The sequence below is a fragment of the Neomonachus schauinslandi genome, chromosome 8, assembly GCF_002201575.2.
Source record: "Neomonachus schauinslandi chromosome 8, ASM220157v2, whole genome shotgun sequence".
Taxonomy (NCBI): domain Eukaryota; kingdom Metazoa; phylum Chordata; class Mammalia; order Carnivora; family Phocidae; genus Neomonachus; species Neomonachus schauinslandi.
The window spans coordinates 130,070,674-130,092,896 of record NC_058410.1 but is presented as its reverse complement, the minus strand read 5'-3'; the positions used below and the strand labels follow the sequence as shown (position 1 = coordinate 130,092,896).

Here is a 22,223-nt window from a genome sequence, read left to right as displayed (position 1 = left end):
TGGAGAAAATCTACAGAAACTTTGGAGTTCAGTAAAAGTAGTACTGAGAGAAATTTATAGCCATAAATGTCTACATAAAGGGAAAAAAATCCAAATAAACTACCTAATCTTACATCTTAAAACTAGAAAAAGACGACCAAACTAAGCCTTAGCAGAAGGAAAGAAAAATCAAACCAGAAATAAATGAAATAGAGATCAGAAAAATAGAAAAATCAATGAAATTAAGAGCTGTTTTTTAAAAAGATAAAGATGACAACCTTTTAGCTAGACTAAGGAAAAAAAGACTCAAAATCAGAAATAAGAGACATTACAACTGATACCACAAAAATACAAAGGATTGTAGGAGACTACTATGAGGAATTATGCACCAAAAAAATGGATAGTTAGAAGAAATGGGTAAATTCTTAGAAACATACAACCTACTAAGACTGAATCATGAATAGAAAATCTGAATAGACCAGTAATGATTAAGGAATAGATCAATGAATTCTACTAAACATTTAAAGAAGAATTTATATTAATCCTTCTCAAACTTCCAAAAATTGAATGAAAGTAAACGCTCTCAAACCATTTTATGAGGCCATCAGTACTCTGATACCAAATTGGATACTACAAAAACAAACAAAACTACAGGACAATATGCCTGATAAATATAGATGCAAAAATTCTCAACAAAATACTAACAAATAGACTCCAACAGCACATTAAAAGGATCACACACTGTGGTCAAGTGGGATTTATCCCTGGGAAGCAAGGAGGTGTCAACATCCACAAATAAATGTGATAAACTACATTAATAGAATGAAAGATAAAAATCATATGATCATTTCAATAGATGCCAAAAAAAGAGCATTTGACAAAATTCAACATCTTTTCATGAAAAAAAGTGCTCAACAGATTGGGTATAGAGGGAATTTACCTCAACATAATGAAGACCATATAGGACAGGCCCACAGCTAACATCACATTCAATGGTGAAAGGCTGAAAGTTTTCCTCTAAGATCAGGAGCAAGACAAGGGTACCACTTCTACTACTTTTATTTAACATAGTACTAGGAATTCTAGCTAGAGCAATTAAATAAGAAAAAAAAAAAGGTCATCCAAATTGGAAAGGGGGAAATAACATTGTCTCTTTGTAGATGATATGATCTCACATAGAGAAAATACTAAGGATTCCACCAAAAAACTGTTAGAACTAATAAATGAATTCAGTAAAGTTGAAGGATATGAAAGTCAATATACATAAATCAGTTTCATGTCTATTTATTAAAACAAAAAAATCTGAAAAATAAAAAACAATCCCATTAGAGTAGCATCAAAACCAATAACATACTTAGGAATAATATTAACCAAAGAGGTGAGAGATCTATACACTAAAAACTGTAAGATATTAATGAAAGAAATTGAAGACACAAATAAATGGAAAGATAGCTCATGTTCATGAATCAGAAGAATGAGTATTAAGATGTGCATACTACCTAAAGCCATCTATAGATTCAGTACAATCCCTATAAAATAAACTCCAAAAACATTATGGATCCACAAAAGACCCAGAATAGCAAAAGAAATTCTGCAGGAAGAACAAAGCTGGAGACACCACATATCTAGATTTCAACCTATACTACAATGCTATAATAATCAAAACAATATGGTATTATGCAATGGAATACTACTCAGTAATAAAAAAGAATGAAATCCTGCTCTTTGCAACAACATAGATGGATCTAGAGAGTATAATGCTAAGTGAAATAAGTCAGTCAGAAAAAGACAAATACCATATGATTTTACTCACATGCAGAATTTAAGAAACAAAACAAATGAACAAAGAGGGGGGAAAGAGAGACAAACCAAGAAACAGACTCTTAACTATAGAGAACAAACTGATGGTCACCAGAGGGGAGGTGGGGGGGGATGGGTGAAATAGGTGATAGGAGGGATTAAGGAGTGCACTTGTCGTGATGAGCACCGGGTGATGTATGGAATTGCTGAATCTCTATATTGTACACCTGGAACTAATATAACACTGTATGCTGACTACACTGAAATTAAAAACAACAATAAAAAAAAACGACCAAGAGAATCAACTAATAAACTGTTAGACCTCACAAGAATTTTGAAAGTTTGACTGACACAGAATAACCAATAGCATATTTTCACTGTAGCATAATCATTTAAAAAAGAGTAATAACAGAACTATGAATATCTAAGAATTAATCTAGGAGAAAACTTTAGAACTCTATAAGTGACATAGCCCATGATAAAAATCAATGGACACATTCTGTATAGTGTAAGATGATTAAATATTTTATTATCTTTTTAAATTTTTTTTAAAGTAATCTCTACACCCAACATGGGACTCAAACTCATGACCCTGAGATCAAGAGTCACATGCTCTTTCAACTGAGCCAGGTAGGCACCAAGATGATTAAATATTTTAAAGATATTTAAAGTTAATATCAAGTTGATCTATGTATTTAATGCAATCCCTATCAAAATTTTAGTGAACTTGGGGCACCTGGGTGGCTCGGTCGGTTGGGCGTCTGCCTTCGGCTTGGGTCATGATCCCAGGGTCCTGGGATTGAGCCCCGCATTGTGTTCCCTGCTCAGTGGAGAGCCTGCTTCTCCCTCTCCCTCTGCCTCTGCCTGCCACTCTGCCTATCTGTGCTCATTCTCTATGTCTCTGTCAAGTAAATAAATAAAATCTATAAAAAAAAAATTTTAGTGAACTTAAGTAACCTGATCTATTACTCTAAAGTTACACGAAATGGTCCAACAAGTCACTTTCGGATATATATCCTAGGAAATGAAATCATTATCTCTTAAGAGATAACTGCACCCTCATGTTCACTGTAGCACTATTAACAATAGCCAATATACGGAAACAATGTAAGTGTCCACTGACAGATGAAAGGACAAGGAATATGTGGTATGTATACACTATTTGGGATATTATTCAGCCATTAAAAGATGGAAATCCTGGCCTTTGTGACAACATGGATGGACCTGAAGGCACTATGCTAAGTAAGTCAGACAGAGAAAGACAAACATTGTATGATTTCTATTACTACATGATGATATATATGAAATCTAAAAACTGAACTCATAGAAAGATGAATTGTTGGTTTGTAATAGGAGGGGTAGGAGAGTAATGGGTGAAAGTGGTCAAAGTGTATGTATTTCATGTTATAAGATGAGTAAATTTTGGGAATGTAATGTATAGCATGATGACTAATAGTTAACAATACTATATTGTATATTTGAAAATAGCTAAAAGAGTAGATCTTAAAAATTCTCACTAAAACGTATTTTAATATTGTAACTATATGAAGTGACATGTATTGACTTTATTGTGGTAATCCTTTTGCAATACATGCATACATGATATTGTACACCTTAAACTTATTCAATGTTATTTGTCAATTAAATCTCAATAAAGCTGGAAAATAAAATTTATATAAGTATCAAAATTCCTTGAACAATTATGTCAGCCTTAAAGAAGAGTAAAGAGAGGGGCGCCTGGGTGGCTCAGCTGGTTAAGAATCCAGCTCTTGATATCAGCTCAGGTCGTGGTCTCAGGGTCCTGGGATTGAACCCCAGATCGGGCTCTGTGCTCAGTGGGGAGTCTGCTTGAGGATTCTCCCTCCCTCTCCCTCTGCCCCCCACTTCTAAATAAATCTTTAAAAAAAAGAGAGAGAATCAACTTTCCCTGTTAGATATCAAGACCTGCTATGAAATTCCAGCAATAAAAAAAGATAGTATTAGTGTAAGAATCCAGACAAATAGACCCACAAAACGCTAAAGATAAGCCAGAGATTCACCCACATTTATTTGGGAACTTAATATTTGACAAAGAAGGCATTTTAAAGCAAGGGCGATGATAAAAATTATTTAGAGATAATACAGTAAACATAAAATGATGAAAAATTATACCATGCAAATGCTTAATGGAAGAAATAAACTTCAAGACAAAAACATTACTGGAGATAAAGGGAGTCACTTTATAATGATAAAAGTTTCAATATTTCATATGGATATACTATTTTACATTTATAAGCACATAAATATTTTATTTTATTTTTTTAAGATTTTATCTATTTATTTGACAGAGAGAGACACAGCGAGAGAGGGAACACAAGCAGGAGGACTGGGAGAGGGAGAAGCAGGCTTCCCGCCAAGCAGAAGCCCGATGCGGGGCTCCATCCCAGAACCCTGGGATCATGACTTGAGCCGAAGGCAGATGCTTAACAACTGAGCCACCCAGGCGCCCCAATATATTATTTTATATAATGAAAAATCGAACAGAACCAGAAAGAGAAGTTGGTAAGTCCACAATCATAATGAGAGGTTTTAACATACTACTCTCAACAATTGATATAACAATTAGACTGAAAAAAATTAATATAAAATATTTGAAGAACATAATTAAGAAAAGTGACCTACTGGATGTATATTTATATAGATGTTACAGTGATTGTGGATTATACTCTTTTAACCACAAGTTAACCTTTAAAAAAATTGACATATACTGGGTCAGAAAGTACATCTCAAAATTTCAAAGGTTTAAGTTATGTAGACTATGGTCTCTAGCCACAGTGCAATCAAACTAGAAAACAGTAACAGAATCATAGCTTTAAAAAATCCCTTACTACTGAGAAATAATCTGTGGGTCAAAGAAATGAAAACAAAAAATAGAAAATATTTTAAAGTGATGATATATATTACAACATGTGGTGCTCACCTCTAGCAGTACTTAGAAATGCACCGCATTAAATATAATATGGGAAATAAAAGATTAATAATTTAGAATTCATTAAAATTAAAAACTAAAAATGTTATCCAAAAAGCAGCCGTAAAGACCTACAATGAGAGCATCAAACAGAGAAGTGCAAACCACACAGTGGAAGAAGACATTTACAAGACATATAGACAAGTCCTGAACATATGAAGAGTTCCTAGGAACTGATATAAAAAAGACAATCCTCCAGACAAATGGGCAAGACATTTTAACACTATACAAAAGAGGAAATTCAAATGGCTAACATATAAAAATGATGCTTAACCTTAATCAGGGATATTCAATCAAATTAAAACTTCAATTTGTACACACACACACACACACACACACACACACTTTAAAATCCCAAGTGTTGGAGAATGTGAAGCAACAGAACTCTTACACACAGCTGGTGGGAAAGTAAATTGATACAACCAGTTTGGAGAAACAGTTTGGCATATTTAAAACTGGTAAGGAAATATAAACTCTGTGGCTGTTCTATTCCTAAAAATAGACCTAGAGAATATTTTGCAAATATGTATCAGGAGAAATGTACATAACTTGGCATAGTGGCATTTTCTATAACAACCAAAACTGCAAGCGATCCAAATATCCCACAGCACTAGAACAGATAAATATAGTCCGTTCATATCACTGAACGTTATGCTCTGATGAAAATAAATATACTTCACCTACATCCATCAGCATAGATTTTACATATGATTTTGAGCAGAAGCAGGTCACACATTATTTACACACTATGATGCCATTTGTTTACATTGTACACGAGATAAAACTAAACTACATATTATTTCGGGATGCATACAAAGAAAGCATTATAAAGAAAAGCAGCAGAGAGCTTTTCATGCAAGTCAGGATTGTCATTATCTCTCTCTGAGATGGAGGGAAGTAACAGGGTTATGACACAGTGTGGAAGGATTCTCGGTCAGTGACAGTAACCCAGTTCTCAGACTGGGTTGTAGTTACAAAGGTGTTCACCTTATAATTGTTCTTTAAACTGTACACATATTTGACATTCTCCTCTGAAGGTATGATATTTTTCACAATGCAAAAGTGAAAAAAATAAAAACAGTGGAATCAAACACCAAATTACAGTTAATGGGCCCCTGTGAAGGGGGAAAGGGGGCAGGGATGAATTTAGGGTAGAACCTACCAAGATTCTGAAACAGCAATGTTTATTTTCTTAACCCGGATGTTGGTCCACAGATGTTTGTTGTGTTGATATCCTAAATAGGCTGCACATAATATACAGCTATTTGAACCTTTCCGATATTTCATTTAAAATGTTAAGAGAAAACAAACAGTTCAAGAACATCCTAAAGAGTGGCTAGGTGCTCTACTAAATCACAATCCTGTGAACTGGCTTGAAGACCTTCTTATCGCGGTTACCATAAGAAAACGAATTGGGAAGTTTCAATACTTGGCCACACCATTTTTTAGAACATTGCTTTATAAACTGCAAGGGAACCTACTTACTTAGGGATGGAAAGAGCCCCTGGACCAGATCCTTAGGAAAGTGCCCCCACTGAGCCCTCCTTTGAGGCCAGAGAGGAAGCAGCGGGTCCCAGGCTATACTTCTTGAAATAAGACACTCTTCTTGTTCCTGAGTGAAGCCCCATGTCCCTCCCCTCGACCTTCATGCACTTTTGGTAAGCAGATCCCACTGCTCTCTCCAACACCTGGTGTCACTCTGTAAAGTGATTTTTTTATCTGCTGTGATTAGAATAACAGTCCAGCCTGCCAAAATCAAATCAATTTTGCTTTATTCTGCAGAGTTTAGTATTCTCTCACCTCCGTCTTCCAAGTTTTGCAGTTTATGTTTGAAGCTAGTACTTTTCATCGAGGACTCTTGGTCTACCGGCTCAAAGAAAAAAAGCCATAAATATATGTTAAAGTAAGAAACAAATGGTGCTACATCATCCCTTAAGAAGGAATAAGTACATGATGCAAATATAACATTAACTCTGGAAAACCAGATGAATAACCAACAATAAATAGTACCTTTGATACATTTTCCTTAGATACATTTTCTTCAACTTCTGAATGCTCCAAGGATGACAGATCGCTCAGTGGGTAGGGACTTTGAGGTTCTGAGTGTTAGAACAGTTTCCAGGGAATCAACATGCTAAGAAGCAACTTCAGGTAATAACATTTCACTAGCACTCTCTATATTAAATCTTACAAAAAAAAAAAGATACTAACAATAAACCCCTTTGGATCTTTCAGGGCATGTATGTTTATTAGGTTTGTATATCTGCAGATAAAATGAAGAACCTCAACTAAATCAGTACCTTTCATAGCTGCCCATCTGGCCCCCAATATATGGGCAAACCTCCTACTACCTCAAGCTTGTGACCCTTCTCTTTCTTTTCTCTTCTAGTTCTACTAACTTATATCCTCTTACTCTCTAATGCTATATTTTTCTCTCTCTTTTCCTTACTCCTTTTCTCCCAGGGGCAGCCAAGCTAAGAAGTTGTCAGTTACCTGCTTACTGACAGCTATCGTTTGCCTAGCAACGTGCTAAGCTGCAGAATGATAAAGGTGAACAAACCAAAATCCCTAGCCTTACAAAAGATATGAATAGTTTTAATAAAATACAAATAGAGGTTAAGATACACCTAACAGGACAAGGGTTGGCAAACTCTGGCCCCTCAAAGTCAAATCCAGGTTTTATAAATAAAGTTTTATGGAAACACAGCCATGCACGTTGGTTTACATCTGGTCTGTGGCTGGTTTGGAGCTATAACTGCAGAGTTGCCAAAAAGCAAAAAAAATACTTACTGTCTGGTGCTTTACAGAAAAAGTTTACCAATCCTTGCTATAAGTCATCATTTGAGTCTTCTTGCTTCTTTAAAAGTGGAAGAGGACAAGCTAATCTCAAATGTTAATGCAAAATTAAGACACAATGTCCTCTATCTTTTGCTAATGAGGACAGTAGAGAGCATATATTCACACTTTTTTCAACAGATATTAAAAGAAAAAATTGTTTAGTTCAAACTACTTTTCCTAAAATATATTTTTTGTCTATGTAAATCAACAGAAAATCAGGTACCTGTTTTCTGGGCAGAATCTTCCGCAGTTAAAAAGTCAGAACTACCCTGAAGTTTTGTTCCAGAAAATTTTGAAGGTGTGGAATTATTCTGCCTGGAGGTATCTTTCCATAACGGTGTTAGAAGTTTAGCCTAAAATATAGTATTTTTAAAGAGTGTTAACATTCATAACCATTCAAAGTAGTTTTCAACAAATTCCAATACATTTCTAATGTCCTTTAAAAGTGCTTTAAGTATTGGATTTGCTCCATTTGAAAACAAACACTAAGACCATGAGATCCTACAGTTGAGAGCACATTAAGTCATATATCAATTCATAATTCTAACTCAAAAATAACTCTAAAGTTCTCAAAGTAGGGCCCCCACCCCAGAACAGAGCATCAGCAACACCCGGGGACTTGATGGAAATGCAAATTTATCCAGAAACTATGGGGACAGAAGCCGCATTTAAACAAACCATACTGTTCATTCTGATGATCACTACAGTTTGAGAATCACTGCTCTAAATCAGGAATCCGCAAACTACAGCTCACCGGACTTCTTATAAATAAAGTTTTATTGGAATGCAATACACCCATTCACTTAGGTATTGTCCATGGCTGCTTTCATGCTACAGTGGAAGAGCTGAATAGTCCCCACAGAAAATATTTATGATCTTATATGTCCAAAATATTTACAATATTTACTATCTGACCCTTTACAGAACATGTTTGCTGACTCCTGCCTGAAATTATTCTCTTACACGCCAACACGGAGGAGTGAATTTTGAATGCTAATATTTGTACAAAGTCAGCAATACCCTCACTGAAATAGCGACAGACTTCCTGTCAGTTGCATAGCTTAAATTTATGGATTCTCAGAGCTTTGATGTTTCTTTGGTGCTTACTTCAACAAAAGCTGTGTTTACTTTAAATCTGTCTTTTGGCCTATTTTTTTTAAATTTTTTTATTAACATATATTATTTGTTTCAGGGGTACAGGTCTGTGATTCATCAGTCTTACACAATTCACAGCGCTCACCATAGCACACACCCTCCCCAATGTCCATCTCCCAGCCACCCCATCCCTCCCACTCCCTTCCACTCCAGCAACCCTCAGTTTGTGTCCTGAGATTAAGAGTCTCTTACGGTTTGTCTCCCTCTCTGGTTTCATCTTGTTTCATTTTTCCCTCCCTTCCCCTATGATCCTCTGTCTTGTTTCTCAAATTCCTCATATCAGTGAGGTCATATGATAGTTGTCTTTCTCTGATTGACTTATTTCACTTAGCATAATACCCTCTAGTTCCATCCACGTAGTTGCAAATGGCAAGATTTCATTTTTTGATGGTTGCATAATATTCCATTGTATATATATTCTGATACCTCACACTGGTTTGAAGTATTCAACATATATTTAGGTCCTTACTCTGGCTAACAGGTTTAAACTATGAACTTTGTCAGTACAGAATATGACAGCCCCTTAGATTCACGGAGAGCAGCTGATAGAAGGGAACAGGTGGGGAGAGACAACTGTGATTGGAGTTCTAACCACAATGTATTTCTGCATGGGGTGGGGGTAGGGTGCTGTTGATGCCGTCAGAATCCCAGCAACCACCCCCTTAGAAAACTCATGTACTTGGCACTGTATCTGCAGTCTTTATGTATCTCATTTGACAAGAAACAAAAACCAACTGTTGAGAGGGGTGATTCAGCTATTAACAGGAAAATTTGGCTTTGAATTTGTCTGGACAACACCAGTGTTTATATTTTTAGCTATGTTGCTTTAAAACAAGGAAAACCAAAACGAATTAAGAAACTCTGAGGATTTATTCAATATTTATATAAGCCTGAAGTCGTTTCAACCACTTACAAAATAAAGATTTGAATGTTTAAATCATTAAAAGCTTTAGAAGTAACATGTCAGCAAACTGAAAACTAAGGGAAGAATTAAACCAAGAAGTTCATTTTAAAATGTAAATTCAAAGAGCAGATATTTACAGGAATATAGCCCAGATTTTAGCATCATCCATAATAAACATCTTACAACAAATTTGGGAACAATGAAGAAAGATCCTAAGTCTTCTTTACCCAAGATTTAAACTAAACTTTTACAAGTCCTTGCAGTTTCTATTGACAGTGATTTACGTACCAACAAAGTGGTCTGTTATCCTCATAATCCTGAAAGGAGTTTGTTTGGTTTTTTTTGAGAAATAAATGAAATTTAACCCTAAACAGATTGACCTGTTTCATGCTCATGCTAATGGCCACACAGCAGCCCAGATAAATTTACTTACTTGGTCTTTCTCATGGTCACTGCCACTTCTGGGAGGGGAAAATGGCAGAACTAAAAGAAAAAGAAGTGTACAATGGATAATTTGCTCATGAGAAATAAAAAAAAAACTCATTTCTCCCTTTCCCAAGTATTCATGTCCATGCTAGAAGCAATTCCCAAATCCTGAAGCTTGCTCAAATGCCTAGCTCTTAAGATCCCTAATTATCCACCTTGTTCCTGAGCTCCTACCACCAGTGTGAATTCTCTGCTCTAGACCCTGCCTCTGATGCTCTCCTCATGTCAATTTGTCCTTGTACTTTTACCTAATTTAGAACGCTTCCCCTTCTGCACACCTCTTTGAATACTATTCTTTCCCAAGGATTGGCTCAAATCCTACCCGCCTCTTCCTGGAAGCTTTTCCTAGTGATTCCAGCTCATGTTAGATTCTTATCTGAACTCCTACTCCATTTATCTATAGCTCATATTTAACAGTTATTGGTCAATTCCATATTCTTTTGCACTGTTTCATGTATGTACATTTTGTCTTTCTAATGTAACTGTAGCAGGGAAAGGGGATCACATAATCATTTTTTCTTTGGGACCCTCCTTCCATCACATAACTGAAAAATTATTTGCAAAAGGACTCGAAAGAAGACATGTACCAAACTTACCTCTTATGCTGTTTCTGATTCTTGTCTTTTTTCTACTAGAATATGGTTTTAGGGATTTCTTTTTTTGGTTACTGGTCCACGATAGTTCACTGGTACTACTACTTGAATCCTGATTACTCTCCGAGAATAGGTGTTTCCTGTAATTAAACTTTTACGAACATGGATGATAAATGAGTGCTATTAAAAAGGTGTTATTTCCCTTTATGTACAATTAAACATATCACTACAAAGTTAGACAAAAGAAAAGCGCCTCCTTCTAGAAGACTAGGATCTCATATAATAAAAAGGCACAGTAGTAAGGAGAGGGGAGGAAAAAGAAGAAACAGATTTCATTTGTCAGTTCTCAACCAAGCTGCTATTGTAAAGGACGACGGGGGAAAAAAAAAATAGACTCCTCTCTCATCAATTAGTTTCAGCTGAAAAGATCATACATAGGTAATTCTTCAAAAGCTGATGCACCTGCAGATCATGCCAACACTATACCTTCAAAATATTAACCAAAACGACAAAAGAATTTATAAAAATAATTTTTGCAATGACAAGCTTGTCTACATTTTAAGGAAACTAAAATAAAACAAGCGGGTCATTTCTATTTAAACTTGAAGTATTTTGAAATTAAGACTAGACTATCAAGGTAGATTTAATCTCTTCAATGATTTAACTGGCTTTATGTATTTTTTAAGTCTTTCTGTTTTTGGATTAGTTTTTATAAATGCTGTGACAAATAATATTTATGCTTAATTTTAATGTGGAATTTGTTTTTATTTTAACAAAAAGAATACTCTAGTTGAACTCTGTTTTGCCCCTCCAGGGGGCCCAGTCCTAAATCACCAGTGCCTCAGTAGAAACTGTACCATTCAGCTGGTAACAGCTCATTTCTTGCTTTAAGCCAGGGAGGATTCTTACAAATCCAAACATATTAAGTGGTGACGTAGCTCAAATAGTCTTCTCAAATATGAAATGCATCAGCTGGAAGAGACACCCTGTGCCTGGGATGGCAAAATGCAGAGCCATCTCCAAGGCCATCACTACATCAGGATGAAAACCAGCACCACCCTTGTTTATGATGGCATGACCCACAACTTTTAAGGTGGGTGAGGCTGAGTGATCTATTTTTGAAATGAATTGGTTGTTGAAGACCCAATTACTCCTACTGTAAAATGTTGAGCAGTTCAACATTTTCTAGAGAAGGTCACTTTTAAAAGGAATCTTACAAGTGAGGCCTATTTCAATTTACATTTATGGGGGGAAAGCTTGGCAGGGGAGCCCCCACATTTGTTCCACAGTTCAGCCCAGAGTCTTGTAAAGAGCAAACATTACTTCATTTCATACTTCATTTAAAAAAAAAAAACAAAACAAACCATGCAACAAGGCTTTGCCAGTCTCTTTGGTTTATATAAAAAGGTGTTGAAAGTTACTTACAAAACAAAAATCTAGACCAGTGGCTCTTAAATTTGGCTACATATTAGAATCATCAGAGGGAGCTTTAAAAAGAATCCCAGTGTCTGAGCATCACCCCAGATCAATTAAGTTAGAATCTTTGGGGGGAAGGGATCCAGTCTTCAGTAGTCTCATCAACTTTCCTGGTGGGATTCCAACTCAAGCCTGAGCAGCAGAGAGTGAGAGCCATCGCTAAAAGCAAGCCGGATCTCAAAAATTTTTTTTTTAAGATTTTATTTATTTGAGAGGGGGAGAGAGCGAGAGCGCGCGCATGCGCACGCGCACGCGAAAGTACACCAGCAGGGGGAGCAGCAGAGGGAGAGGGAGAAGCCCACTTCCTGCTGAGCAGGGAGTCCGATGTGGGACTCCATCCCAGACTCTGGGATCATGACCTGAGCGGAGGCAGACGCTTAACGACTGAGCCACCCAGGCGCCCCGAAAAGAATTTCTTTTCAACTCATTAACATTTCTGGTTCTATTCAGGATAAATTTCAGGTAATGGAGGATCTTTAACACTTCTACTTATCTTAACAAAGCAAGAATCAATTTTCCATTTAAAAGTGAAATAATTTTATAATAACTTTAAGATAAATGTAATTGCAGATAATAAAGACGAAAGCAGTGACAAATTTTCAAGATGACACGCAAATAACTGAAATTTAGGAAGTACCGCCTTAAAACAAGAAAGGTAACTCCCTTACCAACATCCTGGTTTCCTGCTTTCTCTCACCCTGGGAAGCAGAATCTGCCCTAAAACAAATTAGATCAAATGAACAGAACAGCACCAACACCAGCTGCTCCCTCCCTCATCACCCGGCCCTAACTCTTTTTTTTTTTTTCCTTTCTGTGCCCTTTGTCTGATCAGGAGCCCAGTGCTTGGGAAGTACCCCATCCTGCAGACAGACTTCCCTTGCAATCCATTTCCATAGATTCTCTGCCAGATAACAACTGGTCATTTAAAACAAAGCAACCAGGGCGCCTGGGTTGCTCAGTCGTTAAGCGTCTGCCTTCGGCTCAGGTCATGATCCCCGGGTCCTGGGATCGAGCCCCGCATTGGGCTCCCTGCTCCACGGGAGGCCTGCTTCTCTTCTCCCTCTACCACTCCCCCTGCTTGTGTTCCCTCTCTCACTCTCTCTCTCTCTGTCAAAATAAATAAATAAAATCTTTAATAAATAAATAAATAAAAATAAAACAAAGCAACCTTTGTGGAGCCCTAATCTGTCAGGCATACAAAGAACAGGAAGGCCAAGTTAAAATCAGTATGGAAGCAGGGAGCTGTAGCAATGCTACAGAGTGGTATTTTCGGGCTGGCTTTACCTTAGAATCAAGAGGGGAACTTAACAAGAACACTTTTCTCAATAATTAGTGAATATTGAGCAATTTTTCATAATACCTGTTGGCCATCTGTAGGTCTTCAGAGAAATGTCTATTCAAGTCCTTTGCCCACGTTTTAAATTGGGCTGATTTTTGGCTATTGAGTTGTAGGAGTTCCTTAGGTATTTTGGAAATTAACTCCTTATTGGATATATGTATGGTATGATATTATTTTTTTAAAAACCCCAAAAGATAACAAGTAGTGGTGAAAACATGGAGAAATTGGAACACTTACACATTGTGTGTAGGAATGTAAATGGTATAGCTGCCATGAAAAACAAATCCCCCCCCCCCAAAAAAAAATTAGAAATAGAACTATCATATGATCCAGCATCCCACTTCTGGGTATATATCCCAAAGAAGCATTATTTACAATAGGTCAGTTATGGAAACCATCTAAATGTCCATCAGTGGGTAAATGGATAAAATGTGGTGTATATATATTATACACACATGAACACTATTCAGCCTTAAAAAGGAAATCCTGAAATACGCACCAACATGGATAAACTTGGAAGATATTTTAATTCATGAAATAAGCCAGTCACAAAAGGACGAAGACAGCATGATTCTGCTTATAGAAGATATCTAAAATAGTTAAACAATAGAAATAGAATAGAAAGGTGAGTAAAAGGGGCTGGAGAAATATAGAGTTGTTGTTCAACAGGTATAAAGTTTTGCAAGATGCAAGAGAAGTTTTAGAGATCCGTTGTTTAGCATTGTGCCTACAGTTAACAATACCATGTTCTGCACTTAAACATGTGTTAAGGGGCGCCTGGGTGGCTCAGTCGTTAAGCGTCTGCCTTCGGCTCAGGTCGTGATCCCAGGGTCCTGGGATCGAGCCCCCCATCGGGCTCCCTGCTCCGCGGGGTGCCTGCTTCTCCCTCTCCCCCCCCCCGCTTGTGTTCCCTCTCTTGCTGTGTCTCTCTCTGTCAAATAAATAAATAAAATCTTTAAAAAAAAAATGTGTTAAGATGGTAGAACTCATGTTAAGTGTTGTCATAATGAAAAACAGAAAGAAATGAAAAAGCTAATGCACCCAGATTTCTGGGCAACCACTGATCTACTTGGTCCCTATAAATTAGTTTGCATTTTCTAGTATTTTATATGAATGGAATCATACAACATGTACACTTTTTTGTCTGGCTTCTTTCATCTGGAGATTCATTCATGTTCTATATATATATATCTCAGTTGTTTTTTCCTTTTTATTTCTGAGTAGTATTCCATCATATGGATATACCAAAATCTGTTTATGCACTCATCTATTAATGGACATTTGGGTTGTTTCTAGTTTGGGATTTTTACAAATAAAGCTGCTATAAACATTCATTTGTGGGGACATATGGTGTCACTTCTCTTGGGTAGACAGCTAGGATTGGAATAGCTAGGCCATAAGATATGTGCATATTTACCATTTTAAAAAACCACCAACGGTGTAGAAAGTTCCAGTTGCTCCATATCTTCACCAACACTTGGTATAATCTGTATTTCTTTTAGCTGCTCTACTACATGTATGGAAGTATCTTATAATTTTAATTTATATTTCCTTAATAGCTAATGATGTTGAACAAGTGCTTACCTACCAACTATAGATCTTTCTTAATGAAATAGCTGGTCAAACCTTTTGCCAATATTTTTGTTGGGTTGTATTTTTGTTATTGAATTTTGAGAGTACTTAACGTATTTTGGGTACAAGTACTTTATCAAATATTTGCTCTACAATATTTTCTTTGGAGTGCCTGGGTGGCTCAGTTGGTTAAGCATCTGACTCTTGGTTTCAGCTCATGATCTTGTGGCCATGGGGTCGAGCCCTGAGTCGGGCTCTGTGCTCAGTGCAGAGTCTGCTTCAGTTTCTCTTTCCCTCTCCCTCTCACTCACTTACTCTCTAATAAATAAAATCTTTAAAAACAAAAAACAAATATTTTCTTCAAGTGTGTGGCTGGCCCCTTAATTCTCCCAAGAGTGTTTTTGTTTTTGAAAAGTAGTTTTTAATTTTGATTAAGCTCAATTTATCAGTTTGTTTCTTTATGGGCCATACTTTGGTGTTATATCTAAAAAATCTTTGCCTAATGGAAAGTCACAAAGATTTTTTTCTTATGCTTTCTTTCAAATAGGTTTTTACATTTGAATCCATTTGTTATTTTTTTATATGGTGGAATGTAAAGACTTAAGATAATTGATTTTGTTGTATATATGGAGAGTCAATGGTTCCAGCACCATTCGTTGGAAAAAAATGATTTCTCCATTGAACTATACTTGCATTTTTGTCACATGTCAACTGTCCATATATGCATGGGAAGACTGGCCTGCTCTGTTGTACTTATTTATCTACCTTTATGGCAGCAACATACTCTTTTGATTACTGTAGCTTTACACAAAGTCTTGAAACATATAGTGTATTAGCCATTTTGTATTTATTTTTGAAATTTGTTTTGGAGGTATAGGTCCCTTAAATTCCCATCTGAAATCTAAAAATACGTTGCCAATTTTTAAAAACAAAAACAACCATCTCTGCTGGAATTTGAATTAGGTTTGTATTAAGCCTATAGATCAATTTGAGAAGAATTGGCATCTTACCAATATTGATTGAGTCTGCCATCCCATGAACACAGTATCTCTCTCCATTTATTTAGATCTTCCTTAATAGCTCTCAGCAATGCCCTGTACTTTTCAGTGTAAAAGTCTTACAAATCTTTTGCCAACTTAATCCTTAAGTATGTCATTTTTCATACTTTTGTAAGTGGTGTTGCTTTTCAAAAAAATTTGTTGCTAGCATATAGAAAGAAAGTTGATTTTTGTATATCAATCTTGTATCCTTTAATTTTGTTAAATTTACTTATTAGGCCTTTAATAATTAATTGCAACAAAGTTGCAGGATACAAAATGAACAGACAAAAGTCAGTTGTGTTTCTATACACCAACAAAGAGCAATCTGCAAAGGAAATTAAGACAATTTCATTTACAATAGCATTAAAAATAATACATTACTTAGGCATATACTCAAGGAGGTGAAAAATGGAAAGATAGTCCATGTCCATGCATTGGAAGACAATATTAAGATGTCAATACTACACAAAGCAATCTACAAATTCAATTCAATCCCTATAAAAATACCAATTTTTTTCAGAAAGAGAACCCATCCTAATAGTCATAGGATATCCCAAGGGACCTAGAAATGCCAAACAATCTTGAAAAACAAGAACACAGTTGAAGATCCCACACTTCCTGATTTTAAAACTTACTACAAAGAAGATAGCAGGAGGAGAACAATGAAGGGGGGGGAATTGGAGGGGGAGATGAACCATGAGAGACTATGGACTCTGAAAAAGAAACAGGGTTCTAGAGGGGAGGGGGGTGGGGGGATGGGTTAGCCTGGTGATGGGTATTAAAGAGGGCACATTCTGCATGGAGCACTGGGTGTTATGCACAAACAATGAATCATGGAACACTACATCAAAAACTAATGATGTAATGTATGGTGATTAACATAACAATAAAAAATTTAAAAAAACTTACTACAAAATCGCATACATACAATGGAATATTACTCAATCTTAAAAAGAAAGGAAATTCTAACTAAAGTTACAACATGAATGAATCGTGAAGACATTATGCTAAGTGAAATAAGCCAGACACAAAAGGACAAACACTGTAGGATTCCATTTATATGGTATACATACTGTAGTCAAATTCAGAGACAGAAATTAATTGGTAGTTGCCAGGGGATGGGGGAGGGGGAAGTAGGGAACTATAGTTTAATGGGTACAGAATTACATTACAAAAAGAAAAAAAAAACCAGACCAATATTCCTGATGAACATAGATGCAAAAATGCTCAAAGAAAATCAGCAAACTGAATTCAATACATGGAAAGGATCATTGACCACAATCAAGTGGTATTTATTTCAGGGATGTAAAGATGGTTCAATATCCACAAATCAACCACATTAACCAAATGAAGGATAAAAGTAATATGATCATCTCAAAAGATGCAGAAAAAGCATTTGACAGAATTCTACATCTAGTCATGATAAAAACTCTCAATAAAGTTTAAAGGGAACATACCTCAGCATAATAAAGACTATATATGATAAACCCCCAGCTAACATCAAACTCAATGGTGAAACGCTGACAGCTTAGAGTATTAAGATCAGAATCAAGACAAAAATAAGGATATCCACTGTCACCACTTTTATTCAACATAATACTGGAAGACCTAGCTGCAGCAATCAGACAAGAAATGAATACAAATTCATGAGGAAGAAGTAAAACTGTCACTATTTGCAGATGACATACTATAGACTGTAAAGACTACTAGAATGATTATTAGAATAAATGAATTCAGTAAAGTTGCAGATACAAAATATACAGAAATCTGTTGCATTTTTACACATTAATAACAAACTAGCAGGGAAGTTAATAAAACAACCATACACAATTGCACCAAAAAAATACCCAAAAATAAATTTAACCAAACAAGTGAAAGACCTATACTCTGAAAACTATATAACACTAGTGAAAGATAATAAAGATGACACAAATAAATGGAAAGTCATACTGTGCTCCTGGATTGGAATAATACTGTTAAAATGTCCACACTATCCAAAGCACTCTACAGATTCAATGCAATCTCCATCAAAATACCATAGTATTTTTAACTAGAACAAATAATCCTGAGATTTGTATGGAAACACAAAAGACCCCAAATAGCCAAAGCAATCTTGAGAAATAAGAAGAAAAATGGAGGTATCACAATCCCAGATTTCAAACTATACTACAAAGCTGTAGTAATAAAAACAGTATGGTACTGGCACACAAATAGACACATAGATCAATAGAACAGACAGTCCAGAAATAAGCCCAGACTTATATGGTCAATTAATCTACAGTAAAGGAGAGAAGAACATACTATGGGGAAAAGACAGTCTCTTCAATAAATGGTGTTGACGAAAACAATGAATCATGGAACACTACATCAAAAACTAATGATGTACTGTACGGTGACTAACATAATAAAATCAAATTAAATTAAAAAATAAATAAAATAAATAAATGGTGTTGAGAAAACTGGATAGCTACATGCAAAAGAATGAAACTGGACCACTTTCTTACATCATACCAAAAAAATAAACTCAAATGGAATAAAGACCTAAATAGAAGACCTGAAACCATAAAACCCCTAGAAGAAAACATAAGCAGTAAACTCTTGGACATTGGCTATAACAATGTTTTTCTTTTTTTTTTTTTTTTAAAGATTTTATTTATTTATTTGAGAGAGAGAGTGAGAGAGAGAAAGAGCACAAGAGGAGGGAGCAGGAGAGGGAGAAGCAAACTCCCCACTGAGCAGGGAACCCGATGCGGGACTCGATCCCGGGACTCCAGGATCATGACCTGAGCCGAAGGCAGTCGCTTAACCAACTAAGCCACCCAGGCGCCCCAACAATGTTTTTCTTGATCTGTCTCAAGATCAAAGGAAGGGAAACAAAAGCAAAAACAAAACGGGACAATACCAAAATAAAAAGATTTTGCACAGCAAAAGAAACCATCAACAAAAGGAAAAGACAACCTACTTAATGAAAAAAGGTATATGCAAGTGATTTATCTTGTAGGGAGTTAATAATCAAAATATATAAAGAACTCATATAAGTCAACACCAAAAAGACAAATAATTACAAAATAGGTGGAGGACCTGAATAGACATTTTTCCCAAAACCAACGTACAGATGACCATCACTCATCATCAGGGAAATGCAAACCAAAACTGCAATGAGATATCACCTCACACATGTTGGAATGCCTAGTATCAAACAAGAAATAACAAGTGTTGGTGAGGATGTGGAGAAAAAGTGGGAATGTAAATTGGTGCAGCCATTATGGAAAACAGTATAGCGTTTCCTCAAAAAATTAAAATAGAAATACCATACAATCCGGCAATTCCACTTCTGGGTATTTACCTGAATAAAACAAAAACACCAATTTGAAAGATATATGTGCCCCTATGTTTACTGCAGCATTATTTACAATAGCCAAGATATGGAAGCAACCTAAATGTCCACTGATAGATAAAAGGATAAAGATGATGTGATATATATAAGCAATGGAATATTACTCAGCCATAAAATGATGGAATCTTGCCATTTGTGACAACACGGATGGACCCAGAGGGTATTCTGCTAAGTGAAATAAATCAAAGAGAAATACTATAGGATTTCACTTACATGTGGAATCTAAAAAAACAAAACAGACTCTTGAATACAGCAACAAACTGGCGGTTGTCTGGGGGGGCCGGGAGGGGGGGGAAATGGGTAAAGGAGATTAAAAGGTACAACCTCCCAGTTATAAAATCAATCGTGGGGACGAAAAGTACAGCACAGGAAATATAGTGAATAATATTGTAATGATTTTGTACGGTGACAGATGGTAAGTACACATGGTGAGCATTTTGTAATGTATATAATTATTGAATCACTGTTGTACACCTGAAACTAATGTTGTATGTCAACTATACAAAACAATGGATAAAGAGTTTGTTTTGCAAGATGAAAGGGTTCTGTGGATTAACTAGTGGGGATGATCGCACAACAACGTAAACGTACTTAATGCTACCGAACTGTACACCTAGAAATGGTTGAGATAATAAATTTTCTGTTGTGCATTTTAAAACTTTTAAAAATATAACTACATGTTAAAAATTATTAGTTCACAATTGATGGACACTTGGGCTGCTTCCATAGTTTGGTCATTGTAAATAATGCTGCTATAAACACAGGGGTGCATATATCCCTTTGAATTAGTGTTTTTATATTTTTTGGGTAATTATCCAATAGTGAGATTGCTGGATCATAGGGTAGTGTTATTTTTAACATTTTCAGACACCTCTATACGGTTTTCCACAACAGCTGCACCAATTAGCATTCCCACCAACAGTGCTAGGGGGTTCCTTTTTCTCCACATCCTCACAAGCACTTGTTGTGTCTTGTGTTTTTGATTTTGGCCATTCTGACAGATGTGAGGTGATAGCTCATTGTGGTTTTGATTTGCATCTCCCTGATGATGAGGGATGTTGAACATCTTTTCATGTGTCTATTGGCCATCTGGATGTCTTCTTTGGAGAACTGTTTGTGGCTTCTGTCCATTTTTAATTCGATTATTTGTTTTTTGGGTGTTAAGCTTTTATCAGTTCTTTATATATTTTGGATACTAACCCTTTTCAGATAGGTCATTTGCAAATACCTTCTCCCATTCCATAGGCTGTCTTTTAGTTTCGTTGGTTTCCTTCACTGTGCAGAAGTTTTTTATTTTGCTATAGTCCCAACAGTTTATTTTTGCTTTTATTTCCCTTGTCTCCAGAGACATATCTAGAAAAATGTTGCTATGGCTGTGTGCTCTTCTAGGATTTCTATGGTTTCAGGTCTCACATTTAGGTCTTGAATATATTTTGAATTTATTGTTGTGCATGGCAAAAGAAAGCGGTCCAGTTTCATTCTTTTACATGTGGCTGCCCATCCACTTTTCGCAACACCATTTGTTGAAGAGACTTCTTCCCATTGTATATTCATTTCTCCTTTGTCGAAGATTAATTGACCATATAATTGATGGCTTATTTCTGGATGTTGCTCTATTCCACTAAGCTGTGTCTATTTTTATGCCAGTACCATACTGTTTTGATTACTGCTTTGTAATATAAACTGAAATCTGGAATTGTGTTACCTCCAGTTTTGTTTTTTTCAAGATTGCTTTGGCTATTCACTGTCTTTTGCAGTTCCATACAAATTTTAGGATTGTTCTAGTTCTGTGAAAAATGCTGTTGGTATTCTGACAGAGATTGCATTAAGGCTGTAGATTACTTTGAGCAATATAGACATTTTAACAATATTTGTTCTTCCAACCCATGAGCATGGAATGTCCTTCCATTTCTTTGCATCATCTTGAATTTCTTTTGCCAATGATTTAGTTTTTAGAGTACAGGTTTTTCACCTCTTTGGTTAAGTTTATTCCTAAGTATTATTGTTTTTCTTTTTTAAAGATTTTATTTGAGAGAAAGAGTATGACGGAGAAAGGGGAACCCTCCTACACTGTTGGTGGCAATGCAAGGTGATGCAGCCACTCTGAAAAACAGTATGGAGATTCCTCAAAAAGTTGAAAATAGAGCTACCCTATGACCCAACAATTGCACTACTGGGTAGTCACCCCAAAGATACAAATGTAGTGATCCGAAGGGGTATGTGCACCTCAATGTTTATAGCAGCAATGTCCACAATAGCCAAACTATGCAAAGAGCCAAGATGTCCATCAACAGATGAATGGATAAAGAAGATGTGGTATATACATACAATGGAATATTATGCAGCCATCAAAAAAATATGAAATTTTGCCATTTGCAATGACGTGGTTGGAACTAGTATTATGCTAAGTGAAATAAGTCAATCAGAGAAAGATAAGTATCATATGATCTCACTGATATGAGGAATTCTTAATTGCAGGAAACAAACTGAGGGTTGCTGGAGTGGTGGGGGGTGGGAGGGATGGGGTGGCTGGGTGATGGACATTGGGGAGGGTATGTGCAATGGTGAGCACTGTGAATTGTGTAAGACCGATGAATCACAGACCTGTACCTCTGAAACAAATAATACATTATATGT

At 36.0% G+C, this 22,223-nt stretch overlaps 1 protein-coding gene across 1 annotated transcript in view; it reads right to left on the bottom strand.

Moving 5' to 3' along the window:
* The window catches only part of SYCP2L (synaptonemal complex protein 2 like), a 111,402-nt gene that overhangs the window by 11,621 nt on the left and 77,558 nt on the right, over window positions 1-22,223 (bottom strand). The window contains exons 20-24 of the mRNA XM_021697231.1: window positions 10,766-10,913; window positions 10,117-10,166; window positions 7,848-7,977; window positions 6,821-6,885; window positions 6,587-6,656 (exon numbers count right to left, since the gene is read on the bottom strand). Of these exons, the coding sequence (XP_021552906.1) occupies window positions 6,587-6,656; window positions 6,821-6,885; window positions 7,848-7,977; window positions 10,117-10,166; window positions 10,766-10,913 (463 nt within the window). The remainder of the gene's footprint in view (window positions 1-6,586; window positions 6,657-6,820; window positions 6,886-7,847; window positions 7,978-10,116; window positions 10,167-10,765; window positions 10,914-22,223) is intronic.